At 35.6% G+C, this 23,591-nt stretch overlaps 1 protein-coding gene across 2 annotated transcripts in view; it reads left to right on the top strand.

Moving 5' to 3' along the window:
* The window catches only part of FER (tyrosine-protein kinase Fer), a 56,833-nt gene that overhangs the window by 30,488 nt on the left and 2,754 nt on the right, over positions 1–23,591 (top strand). For both annotated transcript variants that reach the window (XM_071588384.1, XM_071588385.1), the window contains 6 exons: positions 2,971–3,174; positions 7,772–7,948; positions 8,937–9,150; positions 10,824–10,976; positions 15,688–15,810; positions 20,015–20,137. In XM_071588384.1, coding sequence (XP_071444485.1) covers positions 2,971–3,174; positions 7,772–7,948; positions 8,937–9,150; positions 10,824–10,976; positions 15,688–15,810; positions 20,015–20,137 — 994 coding nt within the window. The remainder of the gene's footprint in view (positions 1–2,970; positions 3,175–7,771; positions 7,949–8,936; positions 9,151–10,823; positions 10,977–15,687; positions 15,811–20,014; positions 20,138–23,591) is intronic.

Here is a 23,591-nt window from a genome sequence, read left to right on the forward strand (position 1 = left end):
GCTTAGAAGAGAAAGGTGTGTAAAATATCCTATGTGCCACTGTAATTGGTGAATAGTCAGTACTGTAAGAGCTAATAGTGAAAAGGAGATATATATTCTAGATATTTCAATGGTGCAACAAAAACTTATTGGTAGATAAATTCTTGTCATCAGTGAAATTTAGGGAATTGGATCCTGGTCTCCTCATATAATTTTTTTTTTCATTTCAAATTAATGTACAACAGGAATTAAATTCCTTATTCTCTTTGTTCTGTGATGTGCAGTTAATACATTAAATGTTAATTAGTCAGAAAATGGTAAAATGTATGCCTTCCCTAATTTATGCAAAGGTGGTTTGACAAGTCCATTGAAAAGATAAAAACAACTTAATTTTTTGGGATAAATCATTTTTATTTTTCAACATATTCTCCTTTTAGGTTTGTGCATTTCACTCAGTGCTGCTCGAATTTGCTGATCCCTTTCGAATAATGTGATTGATCCAATCCTGCTAAATATCTATTTGTTTCCAGAATTACCTTCTCATCTGAATTATATCTCCTTCTCTCTTCATGTTAGATAACAGTTTGTTATCTGAAGGATTCTAATCTGTGGAATAAAGGAGATGGGACACAAGTTGGCATCATAACTCCCATCATTTTTGTGAGCCAATTGTGGGCTTTTTTTGCTGCTCAATTTTTTCTAATGGTCTAATAGCAGTGCTGAATATACCTCTATAATATTTTGATCCTTTTCCAAGTAGTCAATGAGGATTATTTCTAGAGAATCTCAAAACACAGTCACCATAACCTTCACAGCTGAAGGAATGTTCTTAGTTGCTGAATCCCCACCGGTTACCTATTTCTTGGACTGTTCCTTGGTGTCAGGCATGTAGAGGTGTATCTGTTTTGTCCACAGTGAGAAAATGATGCCTAAAGTTTGGCTGATTTAGCTGAAGCAGATGTAAACTGACCTTGAAACATGTCTTGTGATTTAGTTTTTGTTCAACCATGAGGGGTTCAAATCCCGGCGGTGTTGAATATTTTTCAGAGGTATCTCGATCCCTACTTGAGGTGCTTTGTGGAGGGCACTTTGAGTGAGTACGCCGTCCGTCGGATGGGACGTTAAGCCGCGGACCCCTTGGCGCCTTTCGTAAAGAGTAGGCTAATGCCGACGCCGGGTTTCTCTCCACCCTTCATCCTTTCCTGTCCTTCCCCTATGGCGCAAATGACCTTAGCTGTCGGTCGCCTCCCCTCAAAACTACTACTACTACTCAACCATGAGCTATTGTGGTGCTCATCGTGTGGATAGCACTCTCTTGTCCAAATATTGATGCAAAATATTGTGTCATTCTCTCAAGATGCTTTGAGCTTCAGTAAGCAATCTAACTCACCTACACTGTTTTATAATCCTTCATCATATGATTTTATTAATGGTTTCTGGAGTATTGACCTCAACAGGTTATCCAGAATGTTCAGCATCACTGGTGCTCATATGGCCCCTCAAAATAATTTTGAAACCACCTGTAAACCAACTATTCTAATAAAAGGTGCAGGTTCATGACATACTTTACCAAGTTTCTCGTTTATTCTTCAAGGCAATTTGCCTTTCATAAAATGTTTGGTCAACTCACAAAAAACTTTCACTTAATTTTTAAAAAAATCAGTCAACTTACTTGATTCAAACAAATGCTAAACAAAAGAGTTATAGACTGAGCTGGGTGAAACTTGAGGTGTATTCCTTTATGGGATACTACCAACTGACTTTATCTTCTATACACTCTTGTGGGGTCAACTTTTTGGCATTGCATGGACTTTTCAAACTATCCTTGTAGCTTACAGCGAAAGTTACTTATCACTTTAATACTTACAACTCTCAGGGTAAATGCCTTATCTTGGGAATCTTTATAAATGTTAATTAATTTGTGTTGGGCAAATGATTTTCAAAGTTTTTCAAATGAAAATATTTTTTTCCTAATGAATTGATGTTATTAATACCAAAGGCCTATGCATTCCTACAAGGCTAAAGCTTTTATTATTGGCTCATAGTGAAGGTATTTGGTTTATGAGAAAAACATGATTAAAGATTTAAATGGATATATAAGTTTCAAGGTCATCTGAATGTTTTTTGACCATTTTCCTGGACATATCTGTTTTTGCTGAGTGTGTTTGTACACATTTTGATGACTGAGATTTTACGGGCTTATTAACTGGAAAATCGTAAAACTAGCTAAAAATACGTTTGGTATTGAAATCATCAATGCTAATATGCAAGCGACAATTGTCGTACGAGGTCTGTTTGAAAAGGATCCAGCCTTGCATTATTTTGAGAAAAATACCCTTCTTAGAAAATGAGACCTTAGTCCCATTCAAAGTACTCTACATGGGATCTCACACATTTATCCGTGTCTCTTCCACTTTTCAAAACAATTGGCATAGTCCTTTTTCGGAATGGTCATCAGATCTCATAGCATTCTTTTTATAATGTCAGTGATCTAAAATGGTGCATTCCATAAATTTTTTAAATCTTTGTTTTTATATAATTGGATCTTGATCAACTATCAACTCTAATGCCATTCATTTCTACCAAGAAAGGCATTCTTTGTCGCAATTTCCATATCTTTTGTCATATTTTTTCGATTAATCAATAGGCACACATTCAATTATGCACTATCATGAAAAAATAAAATCCATGGTCTTAGAGTGATCAAATGCTCATTGTATAATCAAATGTGGGGGGTCTGTAAAGGTTGATTACTTGTAGAATTCTTAAGAAAACATCTAATTTCAACAATACCACATTTTACTTGCTTGGAGTATGTAGATATGGATTATAAAATAAATTTTTAGTATGTGCAAGTAAATCTTAATCGGTGAGATTTATACTTACTACATGTGTGTTACTTAAAATATAGCATAGCATGTATACTTTACCTGTGTTCTTTAATTCCATATCTTAATTGCTATTTTTTCCTGGACAATTTACCTTTTTAAGGCTTCCATTGAAGACAACCACAAATCTGGCCTGGCAGATGAAGAGTGGTTTCATGGTTGTTTACCTCGGGAAGAAGTTGTCAGGTTACTTACTCAAGATGGTGACTTCTTAGTGAGGGAAACTATACGCAATGATGAACGCCAAACAGTATTATCTGTCAATTGGTGTGGACCAAAGCACTTTATTGTTCAGACAACACCTGAGGTAAATTAATATGAATACTCTTGCTTAATTAAGCTATGTGTATCACTCCTTGTTGGGTGAATCAGATGTGGATCTGGGTTACAAATTGTGATTTGGGAAAATTGTTATGCGAAAGAAATCTGTGGGTATATTTAAGATTGAAAGTCTTTTTAATGAGTTAAAAAATATTTGTAATGTGGTTATTAGATAAACGAGTGTGGGAGAAGTGTTTCAATCAATGATCAAACACAAAAGTTCCAAATTACTTTTTCCTTTGTCAAAATTGGGATTAGGTTGTGAAACCTTTTTTAATAGAAAATCTATATAAAAACCAATTTTCAAAATGAAAATTTTCTGCCGTTTTATGGAAGGACTATGAATTTCATGAAATAATGTGAAAAATATTGAAGTCAAAATTATTGCATCCATTGGTATCTGAGGAAAATTAGGGATTACGATTTCGTATTATTATTCAGGATTTGAATCTTTTGTAGTTTGGTTTGCAGAGTAGTGCAAGTAGATGCTAATTAAAGCAGCTGAATGAGGATGATGTTAGGAGTCCCATAGGAATACAATCTTTTGCTTAAGCAAATCAAGGGCTAATAGAGAATATTACATGCAGAGGGCTGCCCTGTGCATGGAATCTGTATTGGTTCAAAACACTGCAAAAACCTGAGCCTGAAAAAGGAGATAGCTTCAGGCGTCACTTTGTGGAAACGATACATATTGCAAAGGAAACACTTGGTTTTTCCACATAAAATATTTATTCACGACCTAGGTTTCGACGCTCAGCGTCATCTTCAGGTGAAATACAGGCCAAAATCTTTCTTTATATAACAGAAGGAATGGGGAGGTGGGGGGGGGGGGTGTGTATGGATGTAAGAAAGGAAGAGGAGATGGTGGGGGAGGGAAAGGAGCGGGATTGGGGTATTACTGAGAAGGAGGAGTCAAGGTTAGTCTCCGGGGGGGGGGGGGGAGAAGGGGGGGGGGGAGGTTAAGGAAGCATGGTAGGGAAAGGGTTGCCTGGCGGGGGTCCGCCTTGGGGTTAGTGGAGATAGGACAAAGAGTTTGGGAGTTTAAGGTTGAGGAGGGGTGACCGGGAGTTACATAGCACGTCGTTCACTATATTACAGGAAGAATTTGCTCTTTCCAATATCTCCATATTTTCCAAAATGTCCAACCGGGGGCCTTTTCTTTCGAAATGGAGAAACTCCACGCTGAAATCACTCTTATGGTTCTGGTCAATCAAATGCTTGGCAAATTGAGATTTTCCATTACCGTTCTTCAGGCAGGCCTGGTGCTCCTTCACACGTTCTCGGAACTTCCTTCCCGTCTGGCCTACGTAGACGGCGGAGCATTCACAGGTTAGCTTGTACACTCCGCTCCTTTCCGATTTTGGGATTTCGTCTTTGTTATTTGCGAGGATGTTTCGCAAGTTGCGTCTATTGTAAAAGGCTGGCTTTATCCGTTTTTTTGGTAACACTTTAGCGACCGAGAGAGACAACTGTCCTAGGAAGGGAAGCCTGCGCCACTTGGCTTCTGAAAAAACATTATGATTGAAACCATATATTAACAGCGTGCTTAGTTTTTTTCTTTTACACTGGTATAAACGGTCAATTAATTGGGGCGTGTAACCATTGCTGTGCGCTATCTGTTTAATAATAGACAGTTCTTTCGCAATATTGCGCGAAGACATGGGCACGTTAATTACTCTATTAATCATTGCATGAAAAGAAGACAGTTTTTGAGAAAAGTGGTGCCTGGATGTGGCATGGATTACTTGATCTGTGTAAGATTTTTTTCTGTAGATTGCAAATTCCAATTTCTGATTGACTCTAGTTACTACTAAGTCTAGAAAATTAAGAGAGCCATTGCTCTCCTTTTCTAAAGTGAATTTAATGGATTTGTTGATTGAGTTAATGAACATTAAAAAATTGTCAAGTTGTCTCTCCGATCCTGACCATATACAAAAAACGTCGTCGACATAACGGAACCAGCGATAGACGTTATTCACTAAGGAGTTGTGGTGAGCAAAAATGTCTCTTTCCACCTGACACATAAAGATATCGGCTAATAATGGAGATAGGGGTGACCCCATCGCCAGCCCTTTTGGTTGTTCATATATTCTCCCATTGAATTTAAAATAATTTTGCGCAACGCATGTTTTTAGACCTGAGCACACTTCACTTATAATGGGGAACGGAACCGCCTTCTGTATGAGGAGGTCTTCGGCGAGCTGAACGGCTTCTTTCACAGGAACACTGGGAAACAGATTCACCACGTCAAAGGAAACCAGGATGCATTTAGGAGGGAGGACCACTGAGGATAAACGGTTGGCTAAATCTGAGGAGTTGACTACCCCATGTTTGGGGGAGAATTTGGAGTGCTGCCTAAAGATGTCATTGAGTTTCCTAGCTAAGCTAGTTTCCTAAAACTAAGCACGCTGTTAATATATGGTTTCAATCATAATGTTTTTTCAGAAGCCAAGTGGCGCAGGCTTCCCTTCCTAGGACAGTTGTCTCTCTCGGTCGCTAAAGTGTTACCAAAAAAACGGATAAAGCCAGCCTTTTACAATAGACGCAACTTGCGAAACATCCTCGCAAATAACAAAGACGAAATCCCAAAATCGGAAAGGAGCGGAGTGTACAAGCTAACCTGTGAATGCTCCGCCGTCTACGTAGGCCAGACGGGAAGGAAGTTCCGAGAACGTGTGAAGGAGCACCAGGCCTGCCTGAAGAACGGTAATGGAAAATCTCAATTTGCCAAGCATTTGATTGACCAGAACCATAAGAGTGATTTCAGCGTGGAGTTTCTCCATTTCGAAAGAAAAGGCCCCCGGTTGGACATTTTGGAAAATATGGAGATATTGGAAAGAGCAAATTCTTCCTGTAATATAGTGAACGACGTGCTATGTAACTCCCGGTCACCCCTCCTCAACCTTAAACTCCCAAACTCTTTGTCCTATCTCCACTAACCCCAAGGCGGACCCCCGCCAGGCAACCCTTTCCCTACCATGCTTCCTTAACCTCCCCCCCCCCCTTCTCCCCCCCCCCCCCCGGAGACTAACCTTGACTCCTCCTTCTCAGTAATACCCCAATCCCGCTCCTTTCCCTCCCCCACCATCTCCTCTTCCTTTCTTACATCCATACACACCCCCCCCCCCCACCTCCCCATTCCTTCTGTTATATAAAGAAAGATTTTGGCCTGTATTTCACCTGAAGATGACGCTGAGCGTCGAAACCTAGGTCGTGAATAAATATTTTATGTGGAAAAACCAAGTGTTTCCTTTGCTGAGCCTGAAGTAAATTTTCAGAATAATATATAAAGTATGAAAACCTGGGATAAGAATATGTGCAAACCAGACCTCATTTAAGACATTGGAATATCGTCTTAGTCGGGCTCCTGAGTCCCTATTACTGACAGGTAAACTGCTCAGTGTTACTAACTGGAAAAACTTAAAATTTATTCGGTGTTTGAAAAATAGTTTTTGATGCATTTTATGAAGGAATGCCCCTTCCTGTCATTATTAGCACGATAGTTGGCTGACAATCCTTCAAGCTGCAAGGAAGAAAAATGTCGATAGAAATGCTTAATTTGATCATGTGTGCTCTTAATGTATTTCATGTTTATTTAACTTGTGATATTAGAGTAATTAGGAATTAAAGATTCTTGATATCAAAAAGTGTTCTATCAAGTTTACTCAGAAGTGTCCAATTCTTTGTTGAATCAGTCATCTCAGTATTCTATGCTCTTAGAAGTTCAAAAACAGTTACTTTTTAGTTCTTTGGTCCACTAATGATCCATTTTTCACTTAATTTTTCTTTTGCTTTTGTGTAGAGTTTGGTGCAGCAAATTTTTATTATTTTTTTTGTTATATTATATGTGGTTATTTTTTGTGCTACATTGGAGGGTGATTCAACAGTGATGGTTATATTGCTCCACTTCCAGCCTTTTAACAACTCATCTGTAGTGGCTCAGGAGAAATTGAAGTGTCAATAAAATGTAACATTTGAATTATTAGATATATAAGATGTTGTAACAGGTGAAATATGCCATTTTCTCTTAAAAATATAATGTTATTAACGTCATTAGGGTTATTTCATAAAGTATAGTAGGCTCCCCCTATAATGTTCAGCAAATCATGCCTAGCCAAATACTTTATACACTGAATACCTGGGCCAAATTGGGATATGGCACCCTGGTTAGTACTTGGCAACCAGTGCCCAGCTGAGAACTAACCCATCAGTTTCTCTTTCTCCCTCACACGGGTCACCAGGCACCTGGGTAGGTCGTGAACCAGCTGGCATAGCCAATCACAAGCAGCAGACACAAAGACTGCTGAAATGCTACCCGAGCTAAACTGGGAGTGTGTTTGCTTTATTTTCTCTCAGACATTTTAATCATCTCTTATGACAAGCGGGGATACTGGGGACATATTTTTCATCCCCCAACTTATTGGGATGGTTAATCTATAGAATAATAGAACATAGGACAATGGCTTTTCCTGCATTTTAAAATGGTCTTATACACATACATACACATAGTGTACAACCAATGTACACTATGTTTCAAATCAACTCAGCATGTGTAAATTGATGCCTGTTATTTCTTCTCACAGGGTCACTTTCGCTTTGAAGGACCAACATTCCCAGACGTCAAGGAATTAATAAATTATCAATTTCAAAGTGGTCTTGCTGTAACAGCTCGTTCTGGGGCCATTCTTAGAAGAGCAATACCCAGAGAGCGTTGGGAATTGAATAATGATGATGTCATCCTAGATGTGAAAATTGGAAGGGTAAGGTGCTAATATATTCACAACAGTTCCTTTTTCCGTAAAGTGTATCTAGATGCGTGTGTAATATGCATGTAAATAAGTATCTGGCCATAATACTCTTTTATGAAACATACCTGTTACCGAGCATATGTTGATGTGAGATATTTTATGCATGAATTGCATGATGACATGTTTTGTTCATGCAAAAATTGCGTGAATAAACAATTTAATTTATTTAGGAGATAAAATGATGATTTCACTGACTGCTGTGATGGTTTCAATTTAAGGTTTTTCATGTATCCTTGTTCGGCTGTATTTTAACAATTTGAAAACATTAATGTTTGTGCTAGATATGTTATGATGATCATGGAATTATGGCTATAGTCCAGTTATTTTATTGAAAGACTATGGTATAAGAAAATGATGCCAGATGGCTCAACTCATAGCATACCTCTAATTATACATTTAAGTTCGCTTAATACATATACATTTAATTAACTTACTATATATGTACTGATTTATTTTTGTACTATGCTTTTCTTTCTTTGTCAACTAATTGAAATGAAATACATTGGCCGGAAAATTTTGTAGTTACTAGTTTTACAATAACTTTTTTCCTTTTTAAACCAGAGGACTGTGGTGTACTGTAAACAACTAGGTTTACCTGTGGCATTGCTTTGTATGTACAGTATTTTGTTTTAGCATCTTGCTCCTTTAGAAAGTCTAGAAACTCTAGAAATTCACAGTGTAAAAAGATGTCTTGGTAGTTACATTGCTTAAAGCACTCTGCGGGAAATCAAGGGATCTGAGTTCAAATCTCTTTAAGGTGAAAGATTTTTATGCTGTGAAATTCTTTCATTTTAACTTTCCTTGTTCAGTCTAATTTTTCAGTCGTCGAAGCCAGCATTCCTTCTGTAAATTTAAATTTAATTTGAATCATAGGTCATACTATATAATAGAATTCATCAAAATGCTTCTTGAGAGAACAATTTTGCCTTTTTTTCTTCAGGGAAACTTTGGTGATGTTTACAAAGCTCATCTTAAGCCAAATAATATAGATGTTGCTGTAAAGACATGCAGACTGACATTGCCAGAAGAGCAAAGGAGAAAATTTCTACAAGAAGGTCGAATATTGAAGCAATACGATCATCCTAATATTGTAAAATTCATTGGTATATGTGTTCAAAAGCAACCAATTATGATTGTAATGGAGCTTGTACCAGGTAATTTATTTTAAAATCCCTTTGATGATCAATATTTTATTTAAAGTAATTAATCTTACAAGGAAGTTTGGTAATTGTTGTATATTGATTATATATTAAGATAGCAAATATGCTCTATTTGAAATAAAAGTTCAAATCTAAAAATGCAATACCGTATTTTCCCATCGATAACGCGCACCCAGAACTTTGTAGTCATCATGAATTTGCATAGATACCGGGTGCCCAGGGCTTCATAGTTATCTTGAACGTGTATAGATGCCGCACATCTGTATTTGCATGCTTTTTTTCGATCATCTGAACATTTTTGTGTAGATAACGTGTGCATTATCAAAGGGAAAATATGGTAATATTTTTTGGCTGAAATATTACCTGAAAATTTGCATGTTATATTCCCTCCATGGCACCTAAACATTTTGATTTAACCATCTAATAGTTTAAATTTACTTGATAAATCTTAATTTACTCATAAACTAAAGATTGAGACAAGTCAGGACTGCCTCTTTTTTTTTAAACTTATCAGTTTTTGGGGACCCTTTACTTTGTATTGTTTGCTTTTGACTGTAGTTTCTCCAGCCATTGTCAGGTCAGAAAGCAGGCAATGCAATTTGGGAGATGTACAATGCAATTACTTAGACTTCGAATTTACATAAACGTGAGAATTTCTTCAATCACATCTGCTTAAAATTGTATTGTCCAAAATTAACAAATTTTCAGCACCATGATTTTTTGTGTTGAAGTAGGTAAATATATTGTAATTCAAGTGAGCTTAATGCCATAGTTATAAAGTTTTGAGTATCATTAGATTATTTCCTGTGAATTTTTTATGGGATATAAAAAATAAAGGAGGAATATGTTTGAGCATGTATTTCAAATAACCTTATGTTTTTTCATTTTATGTGTTGTCACCTTTAGTTTGAAATGGGATGATTTTATGTTTTCGTACCCTACAACTAAATTGTTTAAAAATAGACCTGAATTGATCATTCTAGCCCTCTTTCTTTTTCTACTGAAGTTTATTCTTTCTCATTTTTTTTTTAACTTTTCAACTCTGGTCATGTTTACATAACTCCTAAGGCTTTCAGAATAGCTTATTCAACAATTGATGGTATAGAATACCAACTTAAGTCCTACTAAACTTATTTTTCCATTGCCAAGTGTGCAGAAAATGTTATGCATGAGCTTATTCCTATAATATTTGTAATACTTCAATATTGAGCTTTTTTTTAAACAAGTTTATGATTACATACATGAATTTTTTTACCTCCTTTCTTTTCACTATTTTATAGTGCACTCATAGGTTGGTTGCATAACTCAAGATCTGTAAAAACTTATATTTTTCTATCAATTACAGTATCAATGGAAAATTATCCCAATAGCATTCTTGTATTTAATCTTTTAACTTCATTGGCCCTTAATATAGATAAGGGAAGTATAGTAATTATCTAAATTCCTTATTACATTTTTTACATTAAGAAGGGACATAATAATCTTCCTGTGATCCTTGTATCATTTACAGTAGTAGTGCTCACAAATCCTACATGAGTAAACTGAGTTTCATGAAATGTTATTCCATATCATAATATTATAAAAATATCTTTGCTAATAAGAATTTTACTGTCAAGATGATGGAGAGTCATCTTGATCTTAAACTTTGTATAAATTGATATTTATAGGTGGTTCTTTGTTGACTTATCTGCGAAACCATGCTGCTTTTATTCCTTTGAAACAACTTCTTCACATGTGCCGTGATGTAGCTGCTGGTATGAGGTATCTTGAGTCGAAGAACTGTATTCATAGAGATTTAGCAGCTCGCAATTGTCTAGTTGGTAAGAAGACCTTAAATTTGTTACTTTATGTACATCATAATGAAATTGTTAGGCCTACCCCAAGAGTTGCATATCTAACATTGTCTTTGCTTGTGTTAACCGTGATTCACAGCAAGTAAAGACAAAGTTGATCTTAGATACACAATTTTTGGTGTAGGCCTTAGTGTGTCAAAGGTGTTTGAGTTACCAAGGATAGTTATCAGAATTTGTATTTTCTTTCCAAATCCATATTAGAGCTTCCCCTGAGATATTTGTCATCACCAAGATTTTTTTTTCTCCCTATCTCATTATCATCACAGTAATCAACCTGTGGGTTAGTTTCAATGGGATTCACTCATCCAGGGTATGGGATCCAGCTCTGGTGCCCTGTTTTCCATGAAATTATAGCAACCTGGCATAAAGTAATTATTACTATTATAAACACCCCTATCAAACTCTCCTTCGGATTCCACATCCCACTCCTGGATACTTAAACTATTGCTATTGTATTATATACTCACTTCAAGAAACGGTGGTGTTTTCCTGCTTTCTTTAATTTTCAGTTTGGTTGATACTGGTGATTGTCACTGGTGACTTTAATTGTGACCTCCTTCATGGCACCAAAGAAAAATCAGAACTATTAGATGTTCTTTCCCAGTATAACTTAAATGTAACTACTGACAAACCCACCAGGGTCAGCTCTACTTCTGCATCGGCCATTGATAATATTTTTACAAATATTGATTATCGATTCGTGAAAACCGAGGTTATAATATCCCATATCTCTGACCACTATCCATTACTCTCCACATTCTGCATTAATGCCTCTGACAAGATTATAACAATTTACAGGAGAAAGTTCTCTGATGAGAATGTAAATGCTTTCTGCAATTTGCTTATGTATCATGATTGGACCAATGTTTACTCCATGAGCTCCTTTGAAGATGGTTTTAATTGTTTTTACTCAACATATTTATCCTATTTTGATTTTTGTTTTCCTGTATTACCCGTTAAAATTAAAAATTCGTCTCTGTCTAAGGGCAGAAAGTCATGGGTCACTGATGAAATCCAGTATGCATCCAGAGTCATGAAAAACATTGGCTCTCCATTACAAAAACAGATTGATGCCTATTGAACCTCTCGAATATAAGGCAATGAGAAAGAATTACAAATGTCTTCTTCGTAATGCAAAAAGAACTTTTAATGATCGTAGAATATATAATGCTGGAAATAGATCAAAAGAAATATGGAAAATTATCAAGAAGTCAAAATTTCCTATATCATTAACCTCCAATCTCAGGTTACTGGACTCTCAAGGTAACGAACTTGAGGACAGTTCTGCTATTGCCATGGCTTTTAATGACTTTTTCACTTCTCACCAGTCACCCAACGTGACTAAACAAAGCTTTCATAGACAAACATCAAGCCAATGTAATTCCCTATTTCTCCGCCCATGCTCTGACATTGAATTAACTAATATCTTAAACAAAATGGGAAATAAGTACACCTCTGGTCCAGATGGCATTCCTTTTATCATCATTAAAAAGTCCTTTGATGTCATTAAACCCCCTCTATTATTCTTAGTCAATGAATCTCTTAGGCTTGGTCAGTTTCCATCATCTCTTAAAAGCACCAAAGTCATCCCCCTTTATAAAGGTAAAGGAAATAAACAGCACATGAGTTCTTATCGTCCAATATCTATACTCAATCAATTCGGTAAAATTTTTGAATCAGTGTTTTATTCTCAATTAATATCATACCTGGAATCGCACAAACTGTTATCAACCTACCAGCATGGATTTAGAAAATCCATGTCCACTACCACTGCTACCTACCATTGTATAAACAAAATATTGTCTGACCTAGACAATAAACTGGAATCTCTTGTTTTATTATTTGATTTCTCCAAGGCCTTTGATTGTGTCAATCACCATATGTTATTGCTGAAACTTCAAGAATCTGGCATAAGAGGTACTCCATATATTTGGATTAAATCTTTTCTAAACAACAGACAACAGAGTGTAAGTGTTACAAAAGATGGAATGTCTCATGTATCGCCTGCAAAAACAATATCCTGCGGGGTTCCCCAGGGATCTGTTCTTGGCCCAGTGTTTTTTCTCATATACATAAATGACCTCCCTAGGATGCTTAATTCTGTACCTAATACACTTCCCATACTCTATGCCGATGACACGAATGTCTTAGTGTCTGCCTCTTCAATCAACAGCCTCGTAGCAAGTGCTAACAATACTATCCACCTTTTGCAAGAGTGGTGTGATCGTAATTTTCTTCATATTAATAAGGAAAAAACAAATTTAATATACTTTGTAAATAAAAATAAGCCTCTGACAGATATTTCAGTGTCTTATGACAATGTGATTATTCCAAGGAGTGATAATGCCTCCTTCCTGGGTGTTACCCTGGATAGTAGACTAAACTGGGAAAGCCATATTTCTAGTTTACGCCGAAAACTCTGTTCAGCGTGCTATTTGGTAAGTTCTATCAGGCAAACTGTAAATAATGAAGTGCTTATGTCTATCTATTATGGTGAGTTTTATGCCCACGTAATTTTTAGTATTCTTTTTTGGGGCCCATTACCCTGTGCTCATGTTGTATTTAAAATCCAAAAGAGGATACTAAGACTAATGTGCAATGCACCCCTCAGAGCTCCATGTCGCCCCCTTTTCAAAAAACTTTGTATTCTCCCTCTTCCCTGTGTGTATATGCTAAGTGCTATTGTTTATGCTAAACGCCATATCTCATTATATACCACTAACAATAGCATTCACAATCATTATACCAGGACCTGCAGTCATCTACATGTGAACTTCATCAGAACTTGCAAGTCTACTTTTCCCCCCCATAACATGGGACTCTTATTATGTAATAACCTTCCCCTGGTTATCAAGAGCATAGAAAAAATGTCAACCTTTAAATTCAAAGTGAGGGACTTTTTCATGCTACACTTATTCTACACTATTGATGAGTTTCTGAATATGTAACAATGTATTGTATTTTATGTTAAGATCTTTGACGTGCCGTATATCTTGGAACATGAATGTACCCAGATCCTCAGGCAAATAAATAAATAATTAAAAAAATAAATTTCATAGGGACCTTGTCACCTAAACCTTGTCAAAGCCATTTGCCTCTCAAACATGAAGATCTGTATCTGATATTGGTGGGTGCCGGGAATACTGTGAATGTTTCCCAATTGCCTGTGCTTATTCTAGGAATAGGAACACAGCAATCTAATTTTCCTTTGACTTGGGGAAAGTTTATTGAAAAATGGTGCGCAGGATGAGTACCAGCATGAGGCGCCCATTTTCACCAAGTTGGGAGTGAGTAGACGTAGCATTGTGGACTTACATGAACAAAAGTAAACATGCTCTGTCTTCTCTAATAAAAGATGAATAATGTTAATTCAGTCTGTTTATTTCATTTGTTTACTTAGCATGAGAAATTTTCCTGTTTTAAAATTGAATTTAAGACTTAGTGAGGAGAAACTGCATCTCATTCTATAAAATACAATAGTGACTCAACATATGGACACATCATGTGTGAAACACGATCCAACACTAATGTCAACTTGAACTGGTAATCTCCCTAGCAGTTAACCTACAGTTTGCGGGCACTAAATCATTCATATTGTTGATGAGGACATTGTTTGTCGATGTCGATGTTCGTCCACTTTTTGATCCTTCATCGGCCAAGGTTTTTCCCGGCTGGAAGTGTATGTACCAATGAAAACACTGTACCCAACTCAAAGATTCATTGCCGAATGCCTCTTGAATCATTGCATAAGTATCATTTACACTTTTCTCGTGATTAAAAGAAAATTCATTGCACACATGCTGCTTTTTTAACACCTTCATTCTCACCAACAGAAGGATTAGTACAGCAAGCTCTGACAAAAATCATTGTTGTGGGGAGACAAGTTGAGATAGGGCCGCAAGTAAGGCGATGTTTTACTTCTTACAGACGACACTAGAAGGCAATGCCTTACGGATTGTGATGCAACGAGCAGTTTGTGTGGCAAAAGACCAGTCTCTTCTTTTTTTTTTGTGTACACCTTGTATATCCTGATTCGTTTTACTACTCACAGGCACCGCTTGAAGGTGACACACCTCACTGATTGTTGTCTGTCAAGCAGTTTGTACAAAGAAAGACGAGTCTCATCTTTTTTTGTACAGAGGTGGTGTCAAGGCTCATCATTCCTGGGCAAAAGGAAAACTTGAAGGGAGATGCGTTCTGACACACTCAAAAACATTGATAATGACATAAAGTTGTAGATAAAGTAATAATCAGTGATGAGTATACAATTTTGTATAACTTTTTTCAACACTTTTATGTGAATTTTATGACTTTCATAATTTTTTAATAATCATGTTCATAATCCATGTTTTCCAATTATTTGTGAATCTTAACCTTCACCAGTTTTCAAATTTGTCAAAAAGAAAATGTGCAATAGTATTCCGTCTTATCTCTCATTTCTATTGAAAAGTTTTACTATAATTTGATCTATATGGTATGTCATGTTAATCAATGACCGTGAGCCATGTGTTATACTAAGTGAGGTTTTGTTGATTACTGTTATCTTCTTGATATTGTTAATGGAAGACGTGACATGTGTATTAGTTTCGGTAAATACGTTTAAGTGTCATATCATGTTTATGATATAAAATTGTATAATAATTAATTAGTGCCACTTTTTATTTTAAACATTCCATAGGACATGAAAATATAGTGAAAATATCTGACTTTGGAATGTCTAGAGAAGAGGAGGAGTATATTGTTTCTGATGGAATGAAGCAAATCCCAATCAAGTGGACAGCACCTGAGGCACTGAATTTTGGTTAGTAGCAAATAAAGTATTTGATATTTGAAAATTATATAACTTCTTGCATGAACCCTAGGTTTCTTCTTATGTTCAGGGAATGGTTGCTCCAGTTAATCTCTCCACATTTAAGGTTAATTAATGTTGATTTCAATTTCCTTTTTTGGACTGTGATCATAAACAAATTTGCAATTGCTCTGGAAGTTGCATACATTGATAAGCGTTGAAACTGAACAATTTTACTATCTTCTTAATAAATCAGTAAATTCTCTCACTTTATTTTTCATATTATAATTCATTCTTGGGTTTTCCTAAATATTTGCTACAACCTTAAATAGTGTGAGTTTCAGTGTGGAATGCCCTAAACTCAGAGTAATTTTTTTGGAAATGGCTCAATTCTGTATCTGATAGAAAATGGAATAACATCTCTCTGCTGAAAACTTTTATCTCTGGCTGTTTAACTCAAACATTTCATGGTGAACAAATCCAAAAGACAGTACTTATTTGGAATTTTGCATTTTTTCATTCAGAAACTTAATAGCCAATATTTAATCAATTTTAGTTAACCCACAAGTTTATTTATTTAACCATAAGCAGGTCTTATACCCTTTCACTAACTTTGTTTGAATATGCATGGATAAAATTATAAAATAAAAAGTTAAACCTACACAATATTATCTGCGAAAGCAATTCAATATTTCTATGAATTTTTATCAAATGTATGGATATAAGAAAGTAAAATACATAGTTAAATAGTATAGCACCATTTTATACCATGAGTAAAACATAGTAATCAATCCAAAGGTTAATTTGATTAGCAAAATTAGAGCTTACGTAGTAAGTCAAATATACACATCAAGGTGGGGGTTGGCAGGATTTCTTTCCCTACATTGTTTGTAGTTTCCCTGGAATATCAGGAATTCGCACAGCTTGGGTTAAGCTGAGGGGGCTCAAACGCATCATCCAGAATCACAACCGGATCCTCTGGCCAGTAGCCATACCGCCATACCCACTGACCTACTTTTCCCCTGCACTACCATTCTTTTTCTCATACCATAAGCTAAAATAAATATATGCAGGCTATATTAAGGGGTAAAAATGGATAATTAGTCGGCATTATCTCTCAAGTTTACACTGCTTTAAATTTCCTTATGTCTGTATGAAATTTATGAGTGACATTTGCATATAAGAATATATTACCAAACCTCTAAATCCTATTAATAGGTGTACTATACATATAATATTTGGCATGTTTTTTTACAAAAAATGTTTCCGTGTAACCAATGTCCAGAAAATGGAAGTTGATGTTAGCAAGTCAGCACAATTGATACATTGTTAATAACTATTTGAAATAGCACTGGTTGTTCGGAAATGTTGACTCTAACGAGTTATATACCGTTATTGTTGTTATTTTCTGAAAGAATTTTCCTTCCCTTGACAGCCCTGTCTCTCTCTCACCCGCATATTCCTGCATCTACACAATATCCTGTAAGGGTTTTTGGCAGGGGATGTTTGGGTGCCAGCCATGGAAAAAGAATAGAAAAAGCATTGAAATACATGAGATGTTCGACAAAGTGATCATAAAATATTTCTTCACATTTTCCTTGCTATCCACTGGAATATGGCTTTACAAACACATTTCTCAAAGTAAAACAAATAACTGATTAATAGTTAGATATAATGGTAGCATAACCATTAGTATGATTTAGTTTGAATCTCTGTTCCATTTCCTTCTGCCCAATCAAAATTGTCTCTTGGCAACTTATTTTTCTTTCTCAAACTGCCATTTTTATTCTTCTAGTTTAACCACATTGTCACATCTCCTCTGCTCTAATTTCCTAATTTTATTTAACCTTATCACCCCTCTTTCAACCTTCCCACTTCCATTTTTCAATTCCCGTAGCTCCTATAAATATCTGCCCTGCCCTCTTTGCCTGTGTAATAATCCTTTTCTTCTCCCCAGCTCACTCAAAATTTGAAGTTGTTTAAAGTGAGCTTGTAATTCTTTAATAAAATTGGAAAATGCTGGTGTATACTTTGGCAGTGAAGTGTTCAAAAGAGCATTACTGAATATAAGAGATTTGGGTATCACATGGCATATGATCCAACATGGGGAAGCATGAAAATAATATAAGTGGGACGATCTTGAAGAAAATACCATGCGTGATATGCTGGATGGACCTTTTAGTGATGAAAAAGTGAAATGAATCATGCTATTTCTTATTATTTACCAGTAGAATTCAATTTACTCTGAGGATTTTGGCTCTATCTTACACAAAATTTGGGAAGACAAATCTCTGAGAAGTGTATGTGGTCATGAAACTGAAATGAAACGCCAAAACAGTGTTACACAATTGTTACAAAATCTGTCACCAGAGGAAAGGCACCTCAAAGTAAAAGGGACCATATTTCATGAGCATCAATTAAATAATTTCAGTGATTGTCGTGGAATTATTACCACTATGAAGAATTAGACAGTGATAAGAAAACGGAGAGATGACAGGTCTTACCAATGTATCCATGGATTCATTTTTCTCTTCCCAACCTCAAGGCAAAAAGAGGAAAATTCAAATATTATTTGATGTATTCACTTGTAAGAGACTTCAGAAACTTTTTCTTCTGTATCATTCTCAAGACATACCTTGGTGCATCCCCTGTGGGTAAATTCAATGTATGGATGGATATGAAATGTTGAAGCCTTAACTTTCTGAAATTAAATCTTAATATGAAAAGAATTAAAGTAACAAGTTCACAATTTATTTGTAATTATATCCCAACGTCATCACCCATGATGCTGAAACATTAAAACAAGCCCTGTTTTCAATTGAATTGTAACATTCTCATTTAGTATTTTATATCTTTCAATGTATAAGATGGCTTCTTATCAATATGTAATATTTTCTCTGCATTACATCCCATATCTGGTGATATGTGTGCTTTTGGATATTTGAGTTTTGTGTAACAGTGATTTTTTGGTATGCAAGAGACATACCAAAATGAGTAGATAATATGTTGCTAAGGTCTGCCTTTCCATGCCAGGAATGTTGATTCATTTATTAAGCTGGTGGCTCCTGAATATCAATCAATCCTTAAACATTATGTGCTGTGGACAAATGTTGAACACCCTGAATGCCTTTTTGAAACCTTTCTTTCCCATGTCTTTTTTCCTATACTAACCTACTACCAAGTGTTTTTTCAGTCATTTAATATTTTCTACTTAATTTTTGTCTCTTGGATATGGTCATAAGAACTAAACAATGTTTGTCATTGCATATTTTTGATATCTTATTTTTTCTTTGAGTTCTGAAATATATCATACATGTGATCAATAGTACCAGTAGAAATAAAAACATAGAATAATTTCTGTTGAAAATTTTACTGTGCATTCTTTGTCCCATCAAAGATGATCACTTTTTTCCTATCTTGGTATTTTCTACCTTATAATTTACATTACCCATGTCATATGAAACCTATGAAAGAGTACATTCATATGTAGGTAAGGAACTAGGTATACTTATGGGCTCCTTTGGAGATGGTTGTTGGGAAAAAGTAAGTGTGTGAAATAAAATACTATCGGCATGAAAAATGCGACTCAAACCCATCTTTCAGCTCCACGCTGCATCATTTATTAGCTTTACCTATTTTCAAAGAAATACAGAGCCAGAGAACTAGCATTTAATTTTCCACAAGACTTCTATTTCCAAGGCCCCCTAAATGAGTTTCTCAAAACTTAAACACCCATCAAATCAAGAGATATAAATGTCTTCCTACCTCATGCAGTACATATAGAACATAATGAAGTCTATAGAAGCAATACACAACTTTCATTATATCTGGTGATTTGTTAAGGTTATTTTTGTTGAGTAAATTTGAGGCTTGGCAATCAGCCCTGGTCAAATTGATTCTTTCTGATTCAACAAGCAACTAATTTTTTTTTAGTGATATGTATATTAAATAACCATGCATGTATTGGGATCATTAATTATTTTAAACTTTTAAAAATATTAAGTATCAAATGTTTTGTAAAAAACCTTTCTTGTCTTATCTATTTTTGCTACTTCTAGGAATACTTGATTTTATGTGCACATTTGCACATTATTTATGCTAACTGACAGTGTTATTCTTCTCTTCTCACAGCATTTTTCTTTTTAAAGAGTACTTGTCTACCATTTCCAGCTATAGTTCATTAAGTTTAATATTGGATTTCATTAACCTATTTCAGGGAAGTACACCTCCCTCTGTGATGTGTGGAGCTATGGTGTCCTAGCCTGGGAAGTTTTTGCCTGTGGGGGTATTCCATATAGTGGCCTTAATAATACAAAAGCAAGAGAGAAAATTGATTCAGGTATATATTTTATCACATGATTTTCTGCTGGCATAAAGCATTTTGTACAGGGTAAATCCGGACAAATGAAACTTTTGTTTAAAAGCAAATGTATTTTTAAAAAATGCAAATGAAACTGAAAATCCTTTTGCATACAAGTAGTGGTATCTCTCAAGAGTAACATTACTCAATGTTGCCCCCTTCAGCTACAATGACCGCCTCCAGTCTTGTCCTGAATTGATCGCACGCACTCTGTAAACAGTGTTGTCCATATTTGTGAATGCTGCTACAATATCGGTGCGTAGTAGCAACAATAGGGTGCCTTGTCTTAGTGGTAACTCTTTCCACTATGCTTCAAACATAAGAGCCGAGGGGGTTCAAGTCCGGGCTATTCAGGGGCCAGAACTCCTGTGACCAGAACAGGTCAATTTTATCTGAGTGCCAGTTTTGGACTAAATGACTCGTATGAGCTGGTGCACCATCCTGTTTAAAGAAATATTGTCTCCCCGAGGCCACAGTTACCATCCACGGTTTCATGACATTCTTTGAATTTGTGAAATTGCAAAAACGTGCAATATTTCTCTGAAATCAGCACCTGAGCCTCTCCTAGAATGAGGTTTTCTTGACAGGAAGAATCAAACTGTTTCACTGTGCGAACGCCCAGTGTGCACACATTCAATAATACCGGCTCTTCGATTGTACTCCGCACTTGTACGTAATATCTGAGCCATTTTAGGTTATGACTGTTTACTAGATGCCTATAGCTTTTAAGAATGCCAATCGCAACCTCCAGTGGAGCTACGATATGGTGGGAAATTCAAATTGAAATTTGTACAGAGATAAGCGCTCTGTATAATTGGTGTAATATTATTATGTGGCATTTGTAAATGGGAGGTGAAATTTATAGCTTTGCATCTATTTATGTGATTGTTCTGTTTAAATCTCATCAAAAGTACTAGTTTTTGGTCTTTATTTTATCAATTTAGTTCCATCCTTTTGTCAGTTATCAAAATTGGACTAAAGGATTAATGAGGTAGTAGATATCTGCTGTACTGAATTCCTTGCCCACTCTGTGCCCTCATTCATTCATTATCACTAAACATACAGTTTTTGATGACATAGGAGATGCACCATCATTATAGTTGGGCTTGCACAAGAAAAAAAGTTAAAACAGTTTACATGAAAGCACAAAACCCCACCAACTTAAGTTATTGTTCCTTTTAGTTCTTATGTTTCAGAAAAGTGAAATAGATAGAACGATCATGGACCAAAATGCCTTGCTGCTGATCTGTTTCTATGCTCCTAAGCATACTCTAACATTCTCAGTATAAATTATATAGTGCATTTAAATCTCTTGTCTCTTATTGTCAATTTATTTGAGTAATTTTTTGAATACAAATAATTCTACTCAGTAAGAAGGACACAAACTTGTTATTATCAAGTTGTGATAAAAAATGATCAAGATCATTCATTATCTCACTCACACCTCTTTTCACGTCGCAGAAGTGAACTCATATTCATGTCACCTAATAGCAATGAGCATAATAATTACAATCCCTGCTACAAAATTCTTCAGTTGAATAATTAATATTGTGTATAGTAAGTAAAGTTAATGATGTAAATATAATGAAGTCAAAATAAGTAGTACCGACCTTATATAAAAATAAAATTCAATATTGACTGTTAGCCCTTGGAGTTATAACCTTAACATATAAGTGGCCGGTGATTTTTTTGACTATGATTTTAGAAACATAGGGGTGGCTTGTGGGTTGTGGTAGTCCAGTGGGTAGAGCATTGGACTGCTGACCAGAGGGTCCCGGGTTCGATTCCCAGGCAAGGCACTCTGGGCACCTGCAGCTCAACCCAAGCTAAAGTGATTTTTCGGGTACCAGGTCTGGGAAACCATAACCGGCACAGGGAAAGGAACTGGCCCCCCTACCCTGATGTGTGAATATTGGTAGTCCAGGAGCGTTGGACTACTAGCCTCTCTGGGCACCTGCAGCTATGTGATTTTTCGGGTACCACATTTTCCTGGGAAACCATAACTGGCACGGAAAGGATCTGGCCCCCCTACCCTGATGTGTGAATTTCACCCGCCGTCGGGCTTAGTACTGGGTGAACTCTACCATCACCTACTAAACCGACCTTTGGGTTGATTACTGTGTTTATGGTTTTAGGGGTGGCTTATATGCGAGCAAATGCTGTAATTGTTAATATGTGTCCACTGGAAATTCATCCTCCATGATCTATTTAATATTATTTAAAGGACCATTCGAATTGGCTTCTGATCAATACAGTAAATCATTGCTAATCCAGTCTATATGGGCCAGAGATTTTCTGGATTAAGTAAAATCCATGTTAACTGGAGATATGATACATGTAATCCCATTGAGTATTTTTCACCATTATTTTTGTGCACTCTAATCACCAGTGAATTAAGATTACTTTACATGGTGAACAAGAGGCCTCAAGTGTAAGAGCATCTGATGTAATGGCAATCTTATTTAAATAAAATACATAGCAGAATATCCTCAGGAATTAATTCAGTTATTATTAAGTGACTTCAGTCAACAATATTAATGAATTATTAGATATTTTATCAATGATATTAGCCCATTTATTTGATATTTTTCATACATTAAGTGAATTAATCACATTTTTATTTAATAAATATGACTATACCTGAAGAAAATTGTCCTGTTTTTCTTTTGTAAATTTCAGTAGTGCCCAATGATTGGTGAACTCAGTTTCAGGCATGTTTAAATTATACATTCCGCAGAAGGAACATACTTATGTTTACAACATACTCATCCTTCTGAAGTATTTAAGGATATTAGAGCTCATGGATTTCTATATGACAACACAATATAGTTAATTGAAATTGAATTATACTAGGTTTCATAGAAAGTAGCAGAATTTTACGTTCAAGTAGTTATGAGATTGACCAATGTAACTGTGACAGATGGATAATGCTGAGAGAGCATTTTTGTTAATTCTCGTGATCATTGGGGTAAAAAATAATTATTAACAATTTCAGGAAATAATGAGTTAAAATAATTACATTCTATTAGCCTGCAATCATGTTAAGATTATTCCTTGAGGATTTTCTTGTGATACATGACCCATTTTATCAAAATTTAAAAGCGAGGTACTGATTTAACTTTCCATAAATGAATCCCATCCTACCTAAAGTGTGTTGATAATTAAAAAGACAAAGTAAGTTATATAAATCAAGAAATAATTAATATAAAAGAAAATTAACAAAATACATTGGAAAAATTATTTTTAAACTACACTTGTTAAATTTAATTATTTTACTACACCATTAACTTTCTACATTCTGCCATGGGCATACGATGTCCTGGGCTGCAGGAAGAAGAGGGTAAAATTTTGAAAAAGCTACTAATTTCGCTTTGCTTGCTCTTTGGAGTTGCTCATAAATTACAGTCTTTCATAGAGTTATCAAACATCTATG

The sequence above is a fragment of the Hetaerina americana genome, unplaced genomic scaffold, assembly GCF_022747635.1.
Source record: "Hetaerina americana unplaced genomic scaffold, ioHetAmer1.1.p SCAF_3, whole genome shotgun sequence".
Classification (NCBI taxonomy): Eukaryota; Metazoa; Arthropoda; class Insecta; order Odonata; family Calopterygidae; genus Hetaerina; species Hetaerina americana.